The sequence below is a fragment of the Lipotes vexillifer genome, unplaced genomic scaffold (genome assembly GCF_000442215.2).
Source record: "Lipotes vexillifer unplaced genomic scaffold, Lipotes_vexillifer_v1.1 scaffold104, whole genome shotgun sequence".
NCBI lineage: Eukaryota > Metazoa > Chordata > Mammalia > Artiodactyla > Lipotidae > Lipotes > Lipotes vexillifer.
In genome coordinates, this window is record NW_006789458.1 from 2,635,942 (window position 1) to 2,658,834 (window position 22,893).

Sequence of the window (22,893 nt, forward strand, 5' to 3'; positions counted from 1 at the left end):
TTCCTGCTGTGGAAATTATGCCTTATGGCAGGAAAAAAAAACATTACCTCTGTCATTCAACATCCTGTTATGCTATGATTGGAAAAAATCTTTTTACACGGTAAAAACACAACAAAGCATCTTTAGTACAACTGCTGCTTTGACACTGAAAGCATATGGTGAAAGCAGACAATGGCAATAAAAACTACAAGCTATTCTCACAACCACTGACACTTATGGCACAGAAGATACTGACAATAGTCACATTAAAGAAAGTGGCAATCACTTTCTTATTTAAGGTTAGTACAGATTTAAAAAATGGTTTTGCTGACACATTGGAAAATCAGAAGACAAATTAATGCAGACAGATCACTACTACTGTTAATAAAAGAATCAAACATAAAGTGTAAAAAAACAGGGAGATAACGGCTAATCATGGTAAACTTCAAAAGGGCAGGAATTATGCCTATTTAAGCCACTAATGTGTACCTAGCACTTAGCAGAGTGTCTGGCTAACAAATGTTTAATAAATATTTTTGAATAAATGAATTAATTCCTAGATACTGACCATTTCCTTTTCTCAAATTAGAAAAAACTAGTAAAAAGCATGAAATGTTTTTGGTGGCTCAAGTGATAAAACCTTGGCTCCTGCTATAAGTTCCAACTGCTATTAATATTAGAAGAGTTTTCTTTCTCTCTCTCTCTCTCTCTCTCTCTCTTTTAAAACAGAAACTGACTCTAGGCTGTGTAGGTTTGTGAAGTCTAGAATTCCTTCATACTACTCCACTAGAATTTTATGCCTTTCCTGTCTTTTCCTCCCCTAACTACATTTTTGCCTGGGGCTCTGTAAGGCTGAGTTGGCTCTCAAACAAAATTGATACACACTGCCCCCAGAACTGCTTTAAGAACAGAGAAAAAGAAATCTGTAATCGGGACTACATCATAAATCAGAGCCTACCCATTTGTCTGGATTCAAACTTCTATTTGAGAGAATGAAGACAGGCAGAAACTTCACGGCTTTCTGTAAAAGTGTATGCAAATACATATATGGAACTCCAGGTAATTAATCATAGAGTGTTTTGAAGGGGGTAATAAATATAATTTCTGATTTTAACATTATAATTCATTAACATAAATATTACTTTTACCATGGTGGAAAATTACTCATTTCTAGACATTTGAAAACTCCTTAAGTTGAACTGACCCTGAGGCGTGAAAACAATTTTAGGAAAAGTTAAGGGACAAGAACAAAGAAGTTTCTTTAAAAAATAGAAATATGGCAAGGCAATTAGATATATGGCAAACAAATCTGTACTTTTTAATAAAGGCATTTCATTAAATGCTAAATGCTCTTTATTTTGCTATCCTAGAATATGATTCATAAAAGGAAATTCATAAATAAAAAAACATTATTTGTTAAAGTTCCTGATTTTTGATGTGGAAACTACGTAACCATACCTAAAACTGAAAATTGGAGAGAAGACAAAACCAATAACAAAGAGTTTTAATAAACTGCAGAAGATATGCAAACATAAGCAGGTATTATGGAACTCAGGTAGTTAACGTAGAGGTAATTTAGAGAGAATGGCATCAACGGCTGATAGATTTCATGAGTGGCAGAGCGCATGAAAGCGGAATGAGAAAGTGAGAACCAAGTCCTAAATGTCAGGTGACAATATATGAGTTGAGCCACATTAGAATTTAATTTTAACAGTCTAAAGTCTTGAGGTCAGAGAATCATTACATTTTGGAGAAAAGAATAAAAGAGAAACTTCTTTTTCAAATGAAATTCATAAACTTTCCACCATTTTTATAGGTCTATCCAGAATCCAGTAAGAATACTGAAGCTTCTAATAATAACTTGTAAAGGGGGAAAGGCAATATGGGGGCCTGGTGGGAGGCACAAACTATTGGGTATAAGATGGGCTCAAGGATGTATTATTATACAACATGGGGAATATAGCCAATATTTTGTAATAACTGTAAATGAAAAGTAACCTTTTATATAAAATTATATAAAAAATTAAAAAATAATGGAAGGAAGGGAGGGAAGGAGAGAGGAATGAAGGAAAATAAAAAGAAAAGCAACCAAAAGAACAAAGCATATTTTAAAACCTGAAAGGTAACATATTTAGGTTTGTTCTCCTGAAATTGAGAGATAAAATAAGTAGGACATAGTAGAAAATGAAAATATGATTAATAAGTCTTCAAACAATTAAAGGTTATCTTTACCAATGGAAAGCATATCATACACGGTGTGCTATGAAGCAAAGCTCGAGTTAACCTCTGGACAAAACTTGGCTTGTGTAACAGCAACGTGTAGAACTGAGAAGTGAAATGATGACTACTGGTGAAAAAGGGACTGGGAAAGGGAGTTTAAAGCCAGGACCTCTGACCTGTTATTTGTCAAAGAACTTCTCTCAATACCTTTGCATTCTTAATCTTTGCTTCCAAACTGTAGCATCAATACATTTTATCTGAAGAAAAATCCCTATAATCTGCTAGCTATTGCAGAGCAAACTTCAAGTAAAAATGTTTTTAACTTTCCCCAGTGCCTTCTTATTTCATAGAATTTTAGAATAAAATGACCTTAGACATTAGATAGTCCAAATTCTTGAATTTATAGATAAAAATCAGGCCCAGAAAGGTCTTGCATTGCTTAAATCAAAGTTTAAGCCAGGTCTACGGACTCCCAGAGTGCAAAATTAATTCCAAGTGCTTTACAAAAAATAAATATTTTATATATATATATAGTTTTTTTTTGCGGTACGCGGGCCTCTCACTGTTGTGGCCTCGCCCATTGCGGAGCACAGGCTCCGGACGCGCAGGTTCAGCGGCCATGGCTCACGGGCCCAGCCTCTCCGCGGCATGTGGGATCCTCCCGGACCAGGGCACGAACCAGTGTTCCTTGCATCGGCAGGCGGACTCTCAACCACTGCGCTACCAGGGAAGCCCTGTCTTTTTTTTTTAAGTAGTCTAACTTGAAATTCTTTTTTTTTTAAATATAAAAAATAGGGCTGGTCCGGGAGGATCCCACATGCCGCGGAGCGGCTGAGCCCGTGAGCCATGGCCGCTGAGCCTGCACGTCCGGAGCCTGTGCTCCGCAATGGGCGAGGCCACAACAGTGAGAGGCCCGCGTACCGCAAAAAAAAAAAAAAAAAAAAAAAGACATCCTAGACTTCTCACAGAATGACTGTTTTTGTGATATTTTTTTTACCAGTACTGAAAATTTTTTTTAGTTTTTTCTTGAATTTCATCCTGCTTTGGTAAAATCATTTAGAGAATCAAATGTAATTTTATATCATTAGGTTTATTTCATACATTGGTACTCATAAGGCATTTCAGATAAATCCTTAAATTGAAAATTTGTATTGAAGGTATCTGAAATGCCAATCTCTAAGAAGCTTCTTGGGTTGATGAAGTGCTAGACAGCACATATAATAAAATGAGAAAAAGTTCTAAGATGGGCTTAATTAATTTTGTAGCTAACCTGAAAATTATTTTAGTTACATTAGTTAAAAAGACTTATTTTAGTTATAAAATTATGCAACACTCCCTCTTGTGGAAGTAATAAACTACTACATTCACTAAGAAAACATACTATCTATGATGTATAAATAATTTAAAAAGGGAAAAAGAGTTATTAGGATCATTTATCTGTGACTGTTTTGATTTCCTTTACTGTTAACCAAAACTCTGTTGACATCAAAACACATCCACATCTGCAGATGTAACAAATACATTTCAGAAAAAACATTGCATCTTCATACTTGTATCAGAATATTTTTGTGGGAAATTAAGCCACAAACACGTTTTACATGTATATTTATAAGCAAGTAGCAATAAGACCATTTGAGGGAAAAAATCCCTGACAGTGTTCTGTATTGGTCTTTGACCTGAGAAAAAACAACTCAAGCCATGCATGCCCAACTTTTAACTCCTACCATCTATACATTTTGAGGATTAGAATAAAAGTGGGAAAGCAAACGGTCTAAAAAAATTCTAAGGATGTTAACATGATTTAAAAAATTTTTAGAATGTGTACTTAAAACATAATGAAAACCAACTGCTTTATTTTGATAATTCAGGGTGCTAAGTTTTAAATGTATCGTATGAAAATAAATCTGGATATTTTAATATAACTTCATACTGAAGGATCATTGAAGAAATTTTCGTAGTGTGGGGGGAAACTGAACTCCTAAAAACAAATTACATCAGAATTAAAGAATCATTAAAAGAAACCTTAGTCCTAATTTTGCTAAATCCGAGATTTCCATGATTCTATTTTTATCACATATATTTCTTTGAAAAGCTTTTTTTAACAAAGGTTAAAATACAGAATTTGAAGCTTTATAGAATTGTTTTTACATATGACAATTTGGACATCACAGGCTCTAAGTTCAGACATTTCTAAGACCTTTGAAGTTTATAGTGTGAATAGCAACACTGACAAGTATGGTTTCACATTCTTTTAAATCATATTTCAAAAGCTATGAATTTTTATTTTCTTTTTCCATTCAAGATTTATAATTATATTAAGTAGAAATATCATAATATCAAAGACACCTCCACTAGGAAAATCAAAAAAGTATGTTTGTTTGTTTTAATTTTTACTACCTACTACATGTAACTATTTTAGTATGTTACCCTGACTGAAAGACCCTGGTCATTGTCCTAGATAGGATTTAAAACTGTAAATGGGCATCTTGAGAGAATCTGAATAAATCATCCTGGATCACAATGTGGCTTCACGCTCAATAAGGTGGAAAAGAGAACATGAACTTGGTAAAACATCATAATTACAAAGATTATGGTGAACAATACCAAAATCTTTATACTGTATATTGGCCTTATATATATTCATGATAATCAGTAGAGTCCAGCTGTCCTCTGGAAGCATGCACACAAGTAGAGACTATTTCTCACAGCTAGACTGGTTGTGGTTGAAAAAGCAATAGGTTGGGAATTAAAAGCCTTGGATTCTCAACCTGTTCTTGCTATATGTATCTATGGGACCAGGGCAGGTTATTCCATCTCTTGGCCTTAGTTCCCTAAACTGAATAACCCTTCGAACTATTAAATTCCATGACTCTAATTATTTAATATACTGCTAGTAAGTATGGAGAAGGCCAAGATCACACACCTCAGTTTGCCCTAGGAAATTTCATTAAGCAATTCAAGGTACTTTTTGGACACAGAAAGATGTTTATCAAGTTCTGCATTCAAAGAAGCAGAAAACAAAATATATCTTTAAAGATACACACACACACACACACACACACACACACACATATGGCGTCTTACAGCTGTTTCTTAGACTTGCTGAAGTAATCACATTTGGTTTGCATCTCAAATAAGCCCCTCTGGTAAACACCGAGGAATAAAATCAGATCACTCATGTGTTAAGAGCTAGATAACTAGTACCGAAGGAAGAGTTACCAAGAGTTTCATGCTACTTGGTAACATACAACTTATGTCACAGCTTATGTTAAGACAGGAGAATACTTAAACATTTTTATGTACTTAAATAGACATGAGGTAAAGAAACAAGCAGTGTGGCAGAAGAAATCTGCTAAGAGTACACACCATAGAATGCAGCACAAAGGAACTGTGAACTGAAGAAGCAGAGCCACATGGAACAACAGATAACAACACTGGGGAAACATAAATCAAGTGAGAGCACTTTTAAAATACTTGGCAACAAACCCATGAACCACCAACCAAAGCCTGAAATGTAGAGACAAGGAGGACAACAGTAATAAGGGAAATGTCATCTATTCTTTTGGAATGAAGACTGCATGTTATCTATCTTCAGCTTACACCCATGATGATCATCACCACCTCACCCACAGACCAGGAGATGGAATGTGAATGGAGTGGAGGAAAGCAGCAGTGAAGAGGAGAGAGGAGGAACAAAAAATGAAAAAAATAACACTTGTAAAGTACCACTAGTTTTGGGTCTTGTAGGCTATATCGTGATAGAAGTCAAAATTAAAAAAAAAAAAAGATTGCACACCAACTTTCCCTTTACTCTTCACTCAAGACTTAGGGCTCACTTAGATGACTGATGGAAATGAATCTTCAAGTCTTTTAACAGCTGGTTTCCCCTCAACTGTCCTTTTCCGCCACACCCACATATGAAGCTGATTATGAAGTAATGAGACCATGTTTACAGGATACACACCAATATCTGTCTTAGTACTCTTTGATCACATATGTATTCTCACTGGCTATGGCTTTGAATATGAAGTATATAAACAGACAAATATGCCAGAAGCAGTTAATTCTGGTGGGGAGAAAGTAGCTTTTGTAATTATTACAATCAATGACAGCTAATTACTCTCACTAGTTAAACGATATAACGGCACCTTATGAGATAATGCTCATAACCAGTTAAATTTCTATAGCCCAGTTTCGCCCACGTGCTTAGTGACTGTCTCTCAAATCCATCTTCTTTCACTGCAATAAATTAAGGATCAGTTTTCACCTGCCCTGACCATAAACGGATTTAACTTAAAAAAATACAAGATGTTTCAAAATAAATAGGAAAAAAGGATAAAATTGATTATTTCATTTAGCTCTGAAAGGAGTAATAAAGGGTATACTGCTTTTCTTCAGACTCTTAGAATTATGTGAAGATGTTTAAAAGTTAAACATGATTTTAGAAACACAATATTAATTTTTATTAATTTCTATTGTATAAACTAGATAATAATTCCTAATCTAACTTTGACACACAAATCCAGATACCTCACCAACTAGACAATTAAAATTCCCAAATTGGTTCAATATACTTCTAATTTTGAAATCACTATTTTGCACCAGGACATTAATTGGAAGTGTGTATAACTTCTGAATTTTCCATTTACTAAGCTAAATAAAGTAATTTTTATAGGAACAAAACCCTCTACAGCATGACCTTTCTGCTGAAAATTTTGGGAATTAACACTAATATTTAATTTTTTAAAAAAGGAGTCCCAAAACATAAAAGAAATATGCTAATATTATAAAAAGTCTGGATCCAATTTACCTGAAGGAGAGCCATGTGTTGAGGTCATACTTTTGACCTTGGAGTCAGATAGTCGAGAGATACTGTTAGCTCTAATTCTAGGAGAAAATTTATCTGAAGGTACTAATCTGGCTCCACTTCTAATGATGGCTTCTGCAGTCCGTGAAGAGGCACTGCTTCTAGAGATTGTTGCTTCAGAGTCACTGCGAGCTGATAATGAGCCAAGCCTTGTTCTACGAGGCTGAGCTAACAAATCAATCCTAGAAATGTTACGCCTTCCTGTGGGAGGTTTCGATGTTGAACTTGTTGTGGACACTTCAGAAGCCACAGATGCTTTGTCAGCATCGGCGAGTTCACTGTCTGAAGCTTCACCAAGTCGGGCTCTGCGCAAGAGGGAAGTCCTGGTGGGTCGTGGCCTTGGGAGAGTGGTTGATTTACTGGATGAACCAGGTGCTCCAGGAGAAGTCTTGGATTTAGTTACTTTACTTCCTTCCAGTTTGGAACGTGCATGCTCATCCGTTGAGGTAAGTGGAGTCCTTCCGTGAGATTTACAAGAGTAAGTTTCCTGATCAGATGACATAACATCAGAGATGGCTGAATGAGGTACACTAGAGGTTTGGTCATCATCTGTTAAATCTACTGAAGGCTGCCTTATTCTTCCACTGGACTGCACAAATTTACGCCCCTCTGCCCTAGAACCTACATCTGTGGAACGACTCTTTGTTTTCTTTTCAATTTTCTCCCTAGCACCTGAAGATGATGACTTTGTAACATCTTTGGAAGGAGAACCTGTGGAACACCTATCTTTATAGAGACTAGTGAAACTCTTTCGCTTTTGGGTTGACTTTCTTTCAGTCTCTCCAGTAACCAGACTGATTGTACTAGCTGTGTCCACATCAGATTCAGGTGAAATGGAGTTGTCTCTGTTATAACTGGGAGTATCTGGGCCTTCATCAGCTTTATTATCTTCACGCAGTTTAGCTTCTAGAAAAGCCATTACTGCTTCTGTGTCTTTTAGAATAAGGGTTGTGTCCAAACTAGAATCAGTATCCATAGAATCACTTCTTTCTCGTATTCTGCTGGCAGTTGTTAACGCTAAAGAAGAGGATGTAGATGAAGCCTGTTTATTTATATGGGGAATAAGTTCTATGGGTATGTTGGGGCTAGGTTTTTCTATAGTGAAGCTTCCTTGCCGCACTAATGACTTGGAGGATTCCTTCTTGTCTCCTCCCTTTGAAGTCTGACTTTTCAGAATTTCCTCAGCTTTTCTTCGCTTACCCTCGTTTTGTATCACTCTTTCTCCTTTGCTTGTAGAAAGTCCTGGAATTTTTTCTTGAGGTTGTGACTCCTGTTTGAAAGGTTCCTCCCTACATCTATCTATCTGACCTGAAATATTTTTTGAAGATAATTTAGTAGGTGTCCACTGTGCCTGTTCCTTTTGTTCTTGTTGCTGGATTTTAGCTAATGTTTGCTTTACAAAAGAAGCTTCCTTATCATTTTCATTTTTCTCCTTTCCAGAATAAGAGCTGCCTAAGTGAAGCAGGGTTTTATTATCTCCACCACTTTTAAGAGTCTCACCATTTACTGCCCTGTTCATTTTACTCAGGGCTCTCTCAGCATCCTGTTTATCTTTCTGGTATACCTGTGTAGGTGCTTCTTTCTCCTGAAGTTCCGTGTCTTGCTTTTCTCCTATTTCTGACCTCTGTGCTATAACCTTTGTTCTGGAGCTTTCAAGAGACTTTTCTTCATTTGGAAGCTGGGGAAGGGTTCGTCTCTTTCTCTCTCCCTGACTAGCCAAGGAAGTTGCTGAGCCAGTACTTCTCACTGAAAGGCCAGATTCACTGATATCTGTATCTATAAAATAAAACAACAAATAAGGAACTTATTGGGGCAAACGAGTATCATATTACCTTAGACTCTGAAGTTAAGAAATGGCTTAAGTATAAAGTAAAACTTTGAATAAATAAGCCAACATTGTGACAGTGTAGTTTAAAAAGAAAATACAATGCCAAAATGCACAAATAGGTAGATTACTAATAGGAGAGTCAAGAATGCAAATTGTATGAGATGAAAATCAGGGTCATCTGATCTTAAACCTACATCTGTTGCTCTCTTTTTTCTCTTAATGTGTTTTATGGCAGAGAAGTTTACTGTGTTCATTCTTGCTTTTGTGACTTGTCCCATCTGTGAAGTTTTGCTCACAAAAAATGGACTTTACGTAGGCTATACAGAATTGCAAAAATAATGACTAATAAACACTGTTTATTTGTTATACTTTGATTTACAGTAAAGAATAATAATATACCTGGATTTTAATAAGCATTATTATCTACTGAAATAATGACAAGTTTGGATTTCCTAAGTAAAACAGAAAATGTAGAATTTTAACAAGGTTTTCTAAAAAAAAATTCAAAGCTCATTAAAAGATTTTTAAAAATTGTAAGAACGGAAAAAGGTGACAGGACCCGCCATAATTTTACAAGCTGAGGTATTTTTAACTTATGATCTTCTGGTATATTAAAGCCTCAAACTGAGAAGCCAATGCGAAAATATATAACTTTGATGTTTCCATGCGAGAGACTTTGAGAATACTACTTAAGGAGGACTTACCTGACTGCTTATAAATGGAATGTATTTCTGAGAAAAGGGATCTTTTTAGGGAAATATAAATTAACATATAAAGCATTTAAATCTTTCGGGGATAAGTGGGAAAAAGATACTAGATATAGCTTCTGTGGGTCTTTTCTTCCCTTTATAATTCTAAAATTTTAGCATTTAAATTTCATAGCAATACTATGGTTATAATGTAGGAAAATATCTAATAACTTACTGATGTAACTTTAATTTAGCAATTAATCATGTTATTTGGTTATGTCTTATCTCCTTAGTGCTACTTGAAGCACTAAACTGTAATAGCTATTTTATCATTTTGTATTTTTCTAGGATTTCTCACACTGTCCTGGCTCCTAACACACACTCAATGAATATTTGACGAGAACATTTTAGATTATAAGTAGATTTATCAGCTTATCTAAGTAAGTTCATTTATAACATGAAACAGGAATGAAATAATGACAGCCAAGTACTATTAATTTTTATAACAAGTATAAAATTTTGCTTTCCACAGCTAATAATAATTTTATAATGATTCTTTTGTAAATTTGCCTAGCCTCTCTGTTTTGTTTCCCAAACAGTAATCAGTTTATGTGAACCAAGCTGCAAATTACTCTGTCTTTCCAAAGATTTTTGGTAATATTAAAAATTACTTCTAGCTTCTATGATAAATTATATAGCTTTTCTAGTACACTGATGTGTACCTTGCTCAAATACTTGCTGACTAATGTTTACAAAATTCCTAAACAGATTTCTGGGTGCCACAAGTCAAAGACAAAACAAATTTCTATTTCCATTTCCAATAATACAACTAAGAATACAGGTAAAAAGCCACATACAAATTCTCCTTGAGAGTTTATTTTTAATTAAGAATGTAATTAACTGAATCTAATAACAAAATCATAAGAGGCATATAATTTTGTTTTTTTAAAGAAACTTTATATTTCAGTTCACAGAAATATAATAAAAAGGTAATAAAAATCATATTACATAGGTTTGCAAATGATGTATTAAGTAAATTAAATACATATTAAGTAAATTCTTTTTCATTGAACCTATGGCATAAAGTGGCATTTAAATATTTGTTGTGTTAATGAATGGGATAGTTTGGAACTGTGTTAGTCTTATTTTTAAATTTTCATTTATATATATGTTGTATATATATAAATTTGTATATATATATATATGCTTCATCTACAAATTATATCTTTATCTTCAGCTAGGGTTATATTTTAATGATATCTGCATTTTTATTGAAAATAAAATCTATATACAGTATGAGCATGAGACTATGTGAATATGTTTATTTAGGTTTAAGTTATGTCTCACTATATAGATTTAGCTTATAGTATTTTAAAAATTGATGTATGATTCACAAAAAAAAAGAAAGAAGGAAAGAAAATACCATTCTCTAAAGAAACAGGTACAGACAACTCCATTATCCTTTCTTCTTGATCATGCCTTGTATGATTGGCAGCCAAACTAGCCCACTGTGAAACCCAACGCTTGTTTCCAGATGAAGATGTGCCTTCCTAAAGGAGAGAAATAAGAGAATGCAATGACCTAGTCTGGTCAAATCTGATTCTCGTGTTCAGAGAATTCCATTTAGTCATTAAATTCCATTTAACCTATCATACAAAGCAATATTTAAACCTCACATTGATATATTATCATGTACTAAATTTCCTCAAATATAAACTGAAGATTTTCTAGGCACCTCTTTTAACTACAACATTATTACTGTGAATGTAGTATAATTTTCTGTACTTATTAAGTACTAACAATGGTACTAAAATAAACTTTTAGAGCTTAAAATTTACTGCTACTAAATAAACTCAGGTGTACTACAATAGCTTTGTGGCTACCACAGTGAAGTTAGTTCTACTCCATTCTACAGAACAGAGAGTTTAAAGACCTATTTCTAAGTTGTTCTCCAGCCCTCTAAATGTTTCCATGAATCAGATTGGTTCCAGAGTCTCAAGGAGTATTGAATCTCCCAGGTCATGTCTTCAGGGATTTCAAAAACAAACCCAAAGCTTTAGGCTTCTTTCTACAACACTTTAGTACTTCCAGAAGAACCTAGAAATGACTCAACCTTTAAGGATTTTTGTATAACCAGTCTGAACCTAGACCTGACTCTGTCTACATCTGTCCTTAAGGCAAGTACTTAGTTAACTGTGAAACTGAATTTAATTCATGATATGCTTCCACAGACTTATGGATGTATACTGGTAATTCCTAAGACTAGGTCAATCTAGGCATTTAATATGGAAGATCTAGGAGTATAGAAAAAATGTTTCCTCACTGAAAGTTTAAGCCAATGCTTAGTATTGAACCTGTAATGACAACTAAGGAATGGAAAGCTCTGACCAAATTTTATTCTGAATTATTTAAAACAATATTAAAAGTGTCAAACGACAGGCTAGAAACTGATAAATATTTCATACAGACTATGTACTATACGATTTCAAGAATAATAGATTAAAACAGTAAGTTGTACACATAGTGATATACATACAGTGAAGCCTAAAGGTACCAAAATCTGCTGAATCTTTGAATTTCCTCCAAGGTTTCATGGGGGCTGCTCACAGTTCTGAGACTGAAGGAAGTACCAGTACAAATCATGCTAGGAATACCCACAACAGGGTGGGTTTCAAAGACACGCATTTATGTAGACTCATTCTGTGCAGACTGTTCTAATGGCTTGTTTAGGTGACTCCTTCAAAGGCAGGTACATACTCAGGCTATATATAAATTTACTTGGCATGGGCTGAGGGGATAGAGAGGAGAAGAGGAAGTCCTACAAGTTCACAATCACCAGCACCCTTTCTAGATTAATCAGAATACTAAAACATTGCTTCAAGTAAGTATCACTCGCTTTCAATAATTACGCATCTCGTAAAACAGAAATCAAAATAAAAATTCTCTAAGATGAAGGAGGAAAAAAGAATACTAAAATACAGTAATTGTTTTGACAGTTTTCGGGTAACAGCAGGCCATAAAGGAAAAATTTTTACATTAATAAGCAAATATATATGTGTATTTAGTTGTCTATAAAGAATACTTACATTTCACACAAATACCTCATTTATATTTTGTTTTATTTATATCTTAAGGTTTTATTTATATTCAACATTTGTTTACTACTTGTATATTTTAAATTAACTCATTTCCTGAAAGGCAATATATGAATAAGAGAATGAGTTAAGAAATCAAGTCTCCTTGAGGTTCAGATTCTGGCTCCACAAAGTACTAGTTTTAAGACACTGACCAAATTAATTTCTACATACTTCAGTTTCATTATTTGTAAAATGGTATGCAGAAAGCGTCCACTGAATGTTAGATCTTGTTAGTTGAATAAATTATAATTAATTAATAATTCTCAGTCATATACATTTTTTTAACACTTCTTTCCGACATATCAGTGTAGAATGAAATTCTAATATTTCTGATAAGGGAATAAACATTTGTTGACTGCATAAATCTCAGACAATTACGATGCTGGGTACTTTCTAGGCTTCATATCTTTCCCTGTAAATACGTTTTATCAAAAATGCCATTTGTATAGATGAGAAAACTGAAGATGAGAGAGGGGAAATGACTGACTCAAAGGTATTCTGTGAAATGTGGCAGTTCTGGGATTTGCACTCAGGTCCTAGAAGCTCTTATACTATACTGACTCCAAAACTATCTTAACCAAGCCACCCTTAATTAATTTCACATTATTCTAGTTACATCCTGGGCTGCACTACAAGGGCACTTATTTAGGTTTATAAGTTATATCTATCAGGCACTACCATACACGTGTTTCCTGGCATGACAGATCTTTCCATTCCAAATACATGACCTCCTAGAAAGTATATGCAGTGTATATTTTTTTGTCTTATCTCATAATGTCAATTAGTGAGCATATAGCTCATTAATTGCTTACTGAAATTTAATATTTTCACTCATTGACAAAAGCATATTAATTTAAAGTATTTTACAAGAGGATATATCAATTGTTTATAATAATATACAGTTGACCCTTGAACAAAGGTGGGGGGGTGGGAGGGAATAAGGGCTCCAACCCTCTATGTAGTCAAAAATCCATGTATAACTTTGCAGTTGGCCCTCTGTGTCCATGGTCCCCAATCCGTGGATTCAACCAACCACGGATCATGTACTACCATAGTATGTACCTAGTGAAAAAAAATCTGTGTGGGAGTGGAGCTGCGCAGTTCAAACCCATGTTGTTCAAGGGTCAGCTGTAATTACAAATGATAAAAATTTATATTTTGTGCGTGTAAAAAATATGAGAAAGATGTGTATACCTCTGAGCTGTGAAATCCAGGTGTACTCAGTGGTTTTCTTTCCTCCATTACTACTGCAGCAGAATTGACAGCCCAATCTTTTACCAGATCTTTATGTTTTTCTTTGATAACAGGCCTATTATAATCTTGATTGTCATCTACTCCAAATACCTAGGAGGAGAAAATTACTTTATAAATGAAAAGTCCGAGTACCAGATTAATATGTGAGTATTATCAGTAACTTCAGAGGCAAATAATATTTCAAGTTAATTTCATAGCTAACTTCATTAATAAGGGAAACTTGTTTAATGATAGGGTAACATCCAATAGGAGTAATAGCTGGAGACAAAAACAGGGCAGTGACAGCTTATGTAACTGTCCTTTTTAAACATTTAGCAAAATGTACTATTTGATAATAAAGAGATATTCAGGATATTACATTTGCTTTGTTAAAAGATGTTAATAATGTTAAGCATTACAATAATGCTAAGAGTTAGGAAAGAGTACCGCACCACTTCAGCTTGTTTTCAGCTTGTCTCTTTGCTATTTATTTATTTATTTATTTATATTTATTTATTTATTTTTTGCGGTATGTGGGCCTCTCACTGTTGTGGCCTCTCCTGTTGCGGAGCACAGGCTCTGGATGCGCAGGCTCAACAGCCATGGCTCACGGGCCCAGCTGCTCCGCGGCATGTGGGATCTTCCCGGACCGGGGCAGGACCTGTGTCCCCTGCATCGGCAGGCGGACTCTCAACCATTGCACCACCAGGGAGGCCCTCTTTGCTGTTATTTTTGAGGAGCATGGCTCCTCAAAATAAAGGTATGGCTGATTTTATCTGTTCCTTCCCTAACAGATGCTTAACATTTACATATATGAGTTAAATTTATACATATAGTTTTCTAAGATCCTAAGTAACAGATTTTAACATATGATCTTTGTATAGAATATACCATAATTCTCAAACTTTGTATACAATATAACAATTTTTTAAACTTAAAGGCTTTTGTCTGAGATGCACATTCCTGAGTCTGTTCACACAGATGAGCATTTTCAATAAGAAGGCTGTCTATGGTCAACACTTCTGAAATATTCTAAACACAGAGACCAACAATCAATCATGTGCCTTTAAGGGCAGTTACCTGAGTCTTACTCATTTATTGGCATATAATAGCCTCTGAATAGACTGGGAAAAGGTTATAACTAAATAAACTTTAACATTCTGTTTTACTATTAAGCCTACTTTGTTCCCAGTGCTTATTATTTACAGGTAATAGTTGTGGCTCTAATTATCACAATAAAGAATAATAATGTGTTTCAATTAGCACTTTGTAGAAAGGATCTTTAGAACATAACCAAAGAGCCTTCATTTTCCACCAAAAAGGGAAAAACCCTTAGGTTAAACTATTTTCCAGAAACCTTTCTAATGATATAGTATACCTAGCTGATAAATTCTGAAGTCCACATTTAGTAAAGCAGATACCAAATTTTCAAATTCACTAAACTTGGAAATGGTACCACTAGATGGCATTACTTAATATTTAATTCAAGTATAACTGTATAGTTTTCAGGAATTACGACTTAATATTCTGTTGAACCACTCAATATTTTAAATTATCTTTGCTTTAAGAGCAAATTGTGTATTATTAACTTTAAATCAAATATAAATTTTAATAATATATGGAAGCACAGTGTACGGAAGGAAAAAAAAAACCTGCTTCATTTTGCTAAACAGCAGAATTAGTAAGTTTAACAAGAACAGCAATAAAACCTGCAAAGTATACCTTTCCATGTGCTCTGCCTTCAACCCCACTTATAAAGAAAGAAATGAGAACTACTAAGTTATTTGACTATCTTAAAATAAAATTTTAAAATTATTTCTAACTCAAGTCACTGAACTCCACATTTACTGAAGTTTATTTCCTTATTTGTATAATTACTAGAAAAAAAATTACAGTTCAAGTTTGGGAGTAAATGACAAAAATAACCACATGTGATTACTTGCATGTTGTATCTCTCTGGCATGTTAATTTACAAATTACCTTCAGTTAATTTCTGATTTGATGATATTTAATTCTAATAATGGACTTCCAAAACTTGATTTCCTCAAATATCTAGGCACCAGCAGTTTCAAATATATTAAAACTCTCCAAATCGCTTCTGACACTATTTTGAAATAATAACAAAAGACCCACACACAGAGAACTAATGTTTTTAGGGAAGGGGACTGAAGTTGTACAGAAAGAGTACTCAGATGACTTTCTACAGATTCCTCTTAAAACATTGGAGATAGCTGTGCATATTTATCTGTCAGAGAAGTAGCAATTTTCCAAGCAAGTGATAGGGCCTGAAGTACTGCTGTATGAGCAAAGAAGCCTTCAAAGTTCATACCCGTATTTTTGATAGTGTTTTGAAAAATCAGTAATAGTTATAACTAGCTCAGCTTGAAATCCAAACTGTCATTTTCGGGTCTAGGTACAACAAATCCACAACTTTCGTGTGAAAACAAAGACAGAAACAGCTATACTGTCTATGTACTTTGAAGCTATAATACTTTCCATATCTAAAAAAGTACATATAATCTGACATGCAACATAATGCTTAAACAGAACTTAAGAGCTCCTCAAAGCAGAGACCAAGTTTGCTAGATTTTCTCATCTTTTCATTCTAGATTTTGTCCCTAGATGATTCCACCCATATCCAAGGCATCACTTAAATCACCAACTGTAGACAGCTGCTCACCTATCTGTACTTTCTCCTCCTAGATGGCTCAAGGGTATTTCAAATACAGTATATTAACCCAGGCTCATGAATCTCTTCTCTTCCCCACTCTGACCAGGGCTCAATTAAATCCCCAAACCTGATGGAGTACAAAATCAGGTGTCCCTCACTCAACTAGGAACTTTTTTAGGCTAGAAGTCTAAACTGAGGAAGGGAGAGAGATCAGGTATCTGTCCAACTTTTATGCTTCCATTCTAAGTAGTACCCTCCTGCCCAAGTTTGTCAGTCAGTTTTTAATTCTTCTGAAGGGCATGGGGAGGAAGGAGGAGTGGTATGGGAACAGAAAATTTCTTTTTGAACTTATATTCTCTGAGCTCTCTGGGACTGGCAGTTTAAAGATAACTTATTTATCTTAGGGGTTGGGAGTGGCTTTCATGTGCTCTCTCCTATTGTTCCCATGATCCAGGTGGATGCATCTCTATATGGGGGAGTGACCTGTGACCCTCCACACAGCCTCTAGGTTTAGGGTAAGAAGACAGAATTATGGAACATGTTCTCAATCTTTTCTTTTGAATATGTGTATGTGATAACCTGGTATCTCACTTTGGGATTTCACATCTATATCTCATTGACTACTTTAAACAATTTTAACAACCTGTTACTGAGATACGGTACTTGTTATCTGTAGGCTACTGGGCTCACCACCATAGGGCATTTAATATATATATAATATAGATATAACTCAGTCCTTGCTCTCAAGGAGTTCAGTCCAAAACAGGAGCTTAGAAAAAAAAAAGAGAATGTCACTTGAACCATGCAGGGGTATCTTGTAGTTAAAACAATATTTCTATAAGAACCAGACAATATTTTTAGATTTTAGTTTTAAATGTAAAGAAACTAAACATTCTTCAGATGATAAAGGGCTAGTATATACAACACAAAGCAAGCCTATGAAAAGTTTGCCCTTGGTTTTTTACTAGCATATTACCATTAACGGCATTTTTGTTTAAAAGTTCAGACTATACTAAAAATGTCCACCGTTTCTAATTCTGAAATTGGAGGTTGGGGAAGGGGGAATAATGGTATTATCAAACCAAAGAACACAGGATTAACTTTCATGGGGGTAAATATTCCACCTACTGAATACTTGTAAAGAGAGGTCAAATTACATTTGGCAACCTCAGACATAGGTGGCTTGCTTCCTGTGACAGAAAGTGGAGACAAAAGGGGTGGGGGAAGGGAGAAGACTTAGGCATAGAAATACGATAATACAAATGTAGAGTAAAATGGCAATTCAATAGCAATAGTCCTTTATTTATTAGTTTAAAAATTTTCCAAATCAGTTGAAATTCAGAATTCATCTTCCCACAGAAATGACAAACATAAAAGGTTAAATATCAAGCTTCTGTAGGCCTATTTTAAAATAACAACTGAAGAATGGTACTGCGTATACTGATCATATCAAAGGGTCTACGTAAAAATGCACTGAAGTTTCACCCTCAGATGATGAGAATGTCTCTTTCTTCAATAAGCAACGACCTCCTGGGTAAGGAGAGCAGGGTCTCTACCAGTTCAAATCAATAGTAGAGGTTCCCATAGTTTATGGAAATCACTTCACACATAAATAGTTCAAGAACTATGCAGAATGCTAGCCGCTAACATCAGGGAACAAAATCAGGAAGATTTAATAGAGAATTCTTTTTAACTTGTAATTTTCCATGAAAATCTAATTTCATTTTTAAAATGCAAAGTCCCACAAATTCAGTGGAATAAATGGTTCTGAATGTTTAACATTGTTATTTTTATAACATATTTGTAATCAACTTCTAAATTGAAAATTCAGACAAAATTGTTAGAAAAAAAGGAGTTCAGAATGGGGGTAGGAGAGATATTTTATAGTTTATCATGGTATACAAATAAACACATGTACATGCATGCTCATGGAGCATTATTCACAACAGCCAAAAGGCAGAAACAACCCAAATGTCTGTTAATGGATGAATGGATAAATAAAGTGTGGTATATCCACACAATGGTATATTATTCAGTCATAAAAAGGAATGAAGTGTTGATGCATGCTATAGCACGGATGAACCTTGAAAATATATGCTAAGTGAAAAGTAGCAAGTCATAAAAGGCCATATACTATGAGATTCCATTGATATGACATGGCCAGAATAAGCTAATCCACTGACGCAGAAAGTAGATTAGTGGTTGCCAGGAGCTGGGGGATGGAGGAATCTGAAGTGACTGCTTAATAGGTATGGGATTTCTTTTTAGGGTGATGAAAATGTCCAGAAATTAGACAGTGCTGATGGTTGCATAACACCATGAATGTACTAAAAATCAATAGGCGGCACACTTTAAATGGCTAACATGGTAAATGTCATGTGAATTTTACCTCAGTTTTTTAAAAAGGGCACTATCTGGCCTTACCTTCTTCCTTTTCACCTGTCTGGGTAAATCTTTGTCCTCTCCCAAAATCTATCCTACATCCTTGATTCTTCCCATTCCTTAGGAGTCTTACAGCCACAATCTCTTCCCTTTCCATCACTGTTTACCATTCTTTTTCTATTAGCTCCTCCTTTTGTATACTCAAATCACACTCAGGTCTACTCTAATGCTTCTATAGTTAAAATGTCCGATTTCTCTCCTCTTTATGGCTTATTTCACTGTCATGAATTCTTTTCTTTCATCCCTAAAATCTGACTGCTCATAATGACCATCTTACCCTTCCTTTCCTTGCCAAACAGATCCTTAAGCACTAAGTCGTTAGGTAGGTACCACTAGAAATGCAAAGGTATCTCTAGTTTTCTACTAATCAAGGCAATTCCCCTGAAACTTATACATTTCTTCTCACACAACCATGTTTCTTAGTACAAGCAATCATGTTTCTTAGTACAAAGAGAAGCTTATAAAACATACAAGGTTTTAAATTATACATTTTAACAAGTTACTTTGAAATCAAGATATAAACTAGTTTCAGCACGTAAAATACAGGAAAACCTGTTTGTGGAGGCCTGATTGGATTTAACCAATCTATAAATTCAATGAAATAATTTAGCTAATATATAGCTAACCACATACAAATATTGATAAAAGTGAAAAAAGCATGTCAAAAATTTTTCTTTCTCATTCATTCATTCAACAGATATTGAGTGTCTACTACATACCAGGCACTGTTCAAGGCACAAGACATACAGAAATGGTCAAGGCAAATAAGATCATTCTAGAAAGGACAGAAAGAAAATAAACTAGCTAGAGGTAAGTTCTATAAAGAAAATCAAACATGGTAGTAAGAGGGGAATGCTAGGGCTATTTTAGGTAGGGTGGTTAAAGCAAGCCTCTGAAAGTAAATTATGAGAAGGAGGTAGGCATGCAAAAACAAAACAAAACAAAACAAAAAGACCACACAGGGAAGAGCTCATTAGACTAGGGCACAGTAAGTGGAAAGCCCCTTAAAAGCAGGAAAACAAGTAAGATCTCATACAATAATAGAGAAAAGAAAACAGGAGTAAACCTATTAAATGTTAAGCTTTTGACTGAAAAAAAGGTGAGAGTTCCCTTATGAAGCTTTGGGAATTAATATAGCAGGATAGGGTTTCCTATACCTAAGAAGAACAAGGGGGTGCTAAGAAGGGGAGAGGAGCATCAATCAGAATGACCAAAAGTAAATTCTCCTGAGAGAAAATTTTTAAAAAAATTGTTCAGTGAAGAGACCGCAAGAAAGAAGATTAGTATAAGAGGAAGAAAAACCAAGCTGTCATAATTTACCTGTTAAGAATCACTATTTGCTTTGGCCCATTAACTCAGATTATTTCTGGATTGACAGGAAGTAGAAAAAAATGTTGAGTCAAAATCCAAATGCAGCCTCTGTTATCAATGTCCTCTCTTACAACTCAAGCTCTTATTTGATCCCTTATCCTTTAGTTCCCATACATCTTGAGTGGGTGTTTGAGTGGACTTTGAACATGCCTTCTTCCTCTGTGTTCTAACTGGCACTCTCTACCTAGATTCTGACTCTGGTTTATCATAGTTCCCTGCCTCTGACTTGGACCTAATGTAAAATCTTGCTGTGAACTTGAGTTTGGAATATCTCCATTCCAAACTGCTTAAACCTGGATCTAGGTTCTCAGCACGGACTTCCTCTGGGCTGACGCACTGCTGTAGATGTTCTTCATTCCATGTTTCGAGTCTTGTTATAGTTCTCCTGGTTCTGGATTATTCCCTACCACCTGCTGCCTATAGAATCAGTACTGATAGATACAAGGCCCCATGAGGGGAGAGAATATGCTAGTAAGAGGTATTTGGGGAGTCAAAACTCAGGAAAGGAGAAGTATCTGGAAGAACTGGTCTATGGTATGAAATTTATGGAGAAGAGAAATACTTTTTCAAAAGAACCTCAAGCCCTCTACAATGACCAATTTTTCCCTTTTCATTTAATATTTAGCTTTCTGTTTTCACTACAAATCTTTCTCATTTAGCTTGAAAGGCTATGAAGCAGCCCTGACAACATCCTCCTCTTCCCTCAGCAGTACTGTGGACGAAGGAGTGGGGAAAGAAACTGGTACTATGATGGGTTCTCTAGGTATCATAGGGAAGTCAAAGGAGGGAGGTCTAGGGGAGATTATCATTGCAATGGAAGATAATTACCTTTAATCCAGGCAGTTAACAGCACTTCCTTATTATAGCGCATCTCCATGTAAGCTTAGATGTAAAACTTAAGAGTTCTTTATAAATAACAGACATTTGTGTTAATATCATAAAAGGTAAATTTGGGGACAAAGCATAAAATAAGTTTATCTACTGACAAACACACAACACAAAAGTACAAACCAAAATGCTGTAATCCCATAACTTGGGGGTTGGGGTGTGGATATCTCAGCACCTTTTAACTACCTAACAATACAACCAGCACTGAAAAAGATAATAGGATTTCAGCTTGATCATCTCTTTAAAGAGATCATATTTTAACAGTATGCAACTTCTCCTGAGTTAAGATGGAAATATATGTTCTGCTTATCTTCTCTAGACCCAGGAATACAATGTATTTTGGGGAAAAACTGAAAAGGCATTCTAGTACTTATATTTAATATCAGTGTATCATGTAACACTGCTGCTTACTTCTTGAGTAAGTGAGTTTTTGATTCCAAGATACTATTTCCTTTTGGTTTTCTCTTAATCCTCTGTTTGATCCTCCTTTGTTCACTCTTATTCCTTTGTCCACCCATACTGGTGTTGCTAATAATTTCATACTTTGCCTCTTCTCACGCTATACATTCTTTCCAAGTTATCTCATCTATTATTTTGCATTCACATCTACTCTCTTATAATTCCAAAACTGTTATTTTAGCCCAGACCTTTATACCTTTCCTAAGATCCAGACCTTTATATCCAACTGACTACTGGACATGTCAGCAGCTTTTTAATTGCCTTCTCTGCTTCCAGCCTTTCCAATTTTCAATCCATTCTTCACACTTACGACAGTGATTTGCACATCACTGCCAGATTTAAAAGTTTTCAATGATTCACCACTGCCTTTAGCATTAAAAAATCTAAAGTTCTTAGTATAATATGTAGGGGCCTTCAAGATCTAGTCCAATCTCATCTCTCTAAAAGTAACTGTGGTCCTCTGAACAAGTCCTCTACCCTCCTATGCTTTTGAAAAGGTTGCTCCATATTTTTGGAAAACCCTCCTTGACCACACCTGTTAAACGATTAATTCCACGTTTCAAAATGAGCTCAGTTGGCAATTAAATTCAATATTTATTGAGGACATTTTATATACCAGGCACTAGGTTCCTGCAGTCATGAAGTTTATATTCTTGTGTGCAGATGCACGCGTGTGTGTGTGTTATAGGGGAGTGGGGAGACAAATATATAAATAGGAAACTATCAACTGGTTACAAAGCTTAAGATTAAAATGAAACAAGCTGATTTGACAGTGACTAGGGGAGGTTTCCTTAGATTGGATAGCTAAAGACTTCTCTGAGGAAAAGATATTTAACCTGAGATCCCCTCATGTAAGCTATTGGGTACCCTTCCTTGAACAGTTTGTTTATCAAAGCATTCATCATACCATTTTTAATTCATATGTTTTTACTTGTGTATTTCCGCCCCTCCACATACTTATTTATTGAGGGGGAGAACTCTGTCTTTTCAATTTCAATCTCTCTCTCCTAACACAAAGCCTGGCACATGGTTGATGCTGAATAAAGGTTGATAAAAGTATAAATTAATGAAATAAACCAGCTCTCAAATAAGGGAGTAAAAAGGGAAAG

At 35.0% G+C, this 22,893-nt stretch overlaps 1 protein-coding gene across 6 annotated transcripts in view; it reads right to left on the bottom strand.

The window, feature by feature from the left end:
• The window catches only part of CEP170 (centrosomal protein 170), a 147,154-nt gene that overhangs the window by 24,530 nt on the left and 99,731 nt on the right, over window positions 1-22,893 (bottom strand). For all 6 annotated transcript variants that reach the window (XM_007462633.1, XM_007462631.1, XM_007462629.1 and 3 more), the window contains 3 exons: window positions 13,915-14,064; window positions 11,007-11,133; window positions 7,010-8,842 (listed from right to left, as the gene is read on the bottom strand). In XM_007462633.1, the coding sequence (XP_007462695.1) occupies window positions 7,010-8,842; window positions 11,007-11,133; window positions 13,915-14,064 (2,110 nt within the window). The remainder of the gene's footprint in view (window positions 1-7,009; window positions 8,843-11,006; window positions 11,134-13,914; window positions 14,065-22,893) is intronic.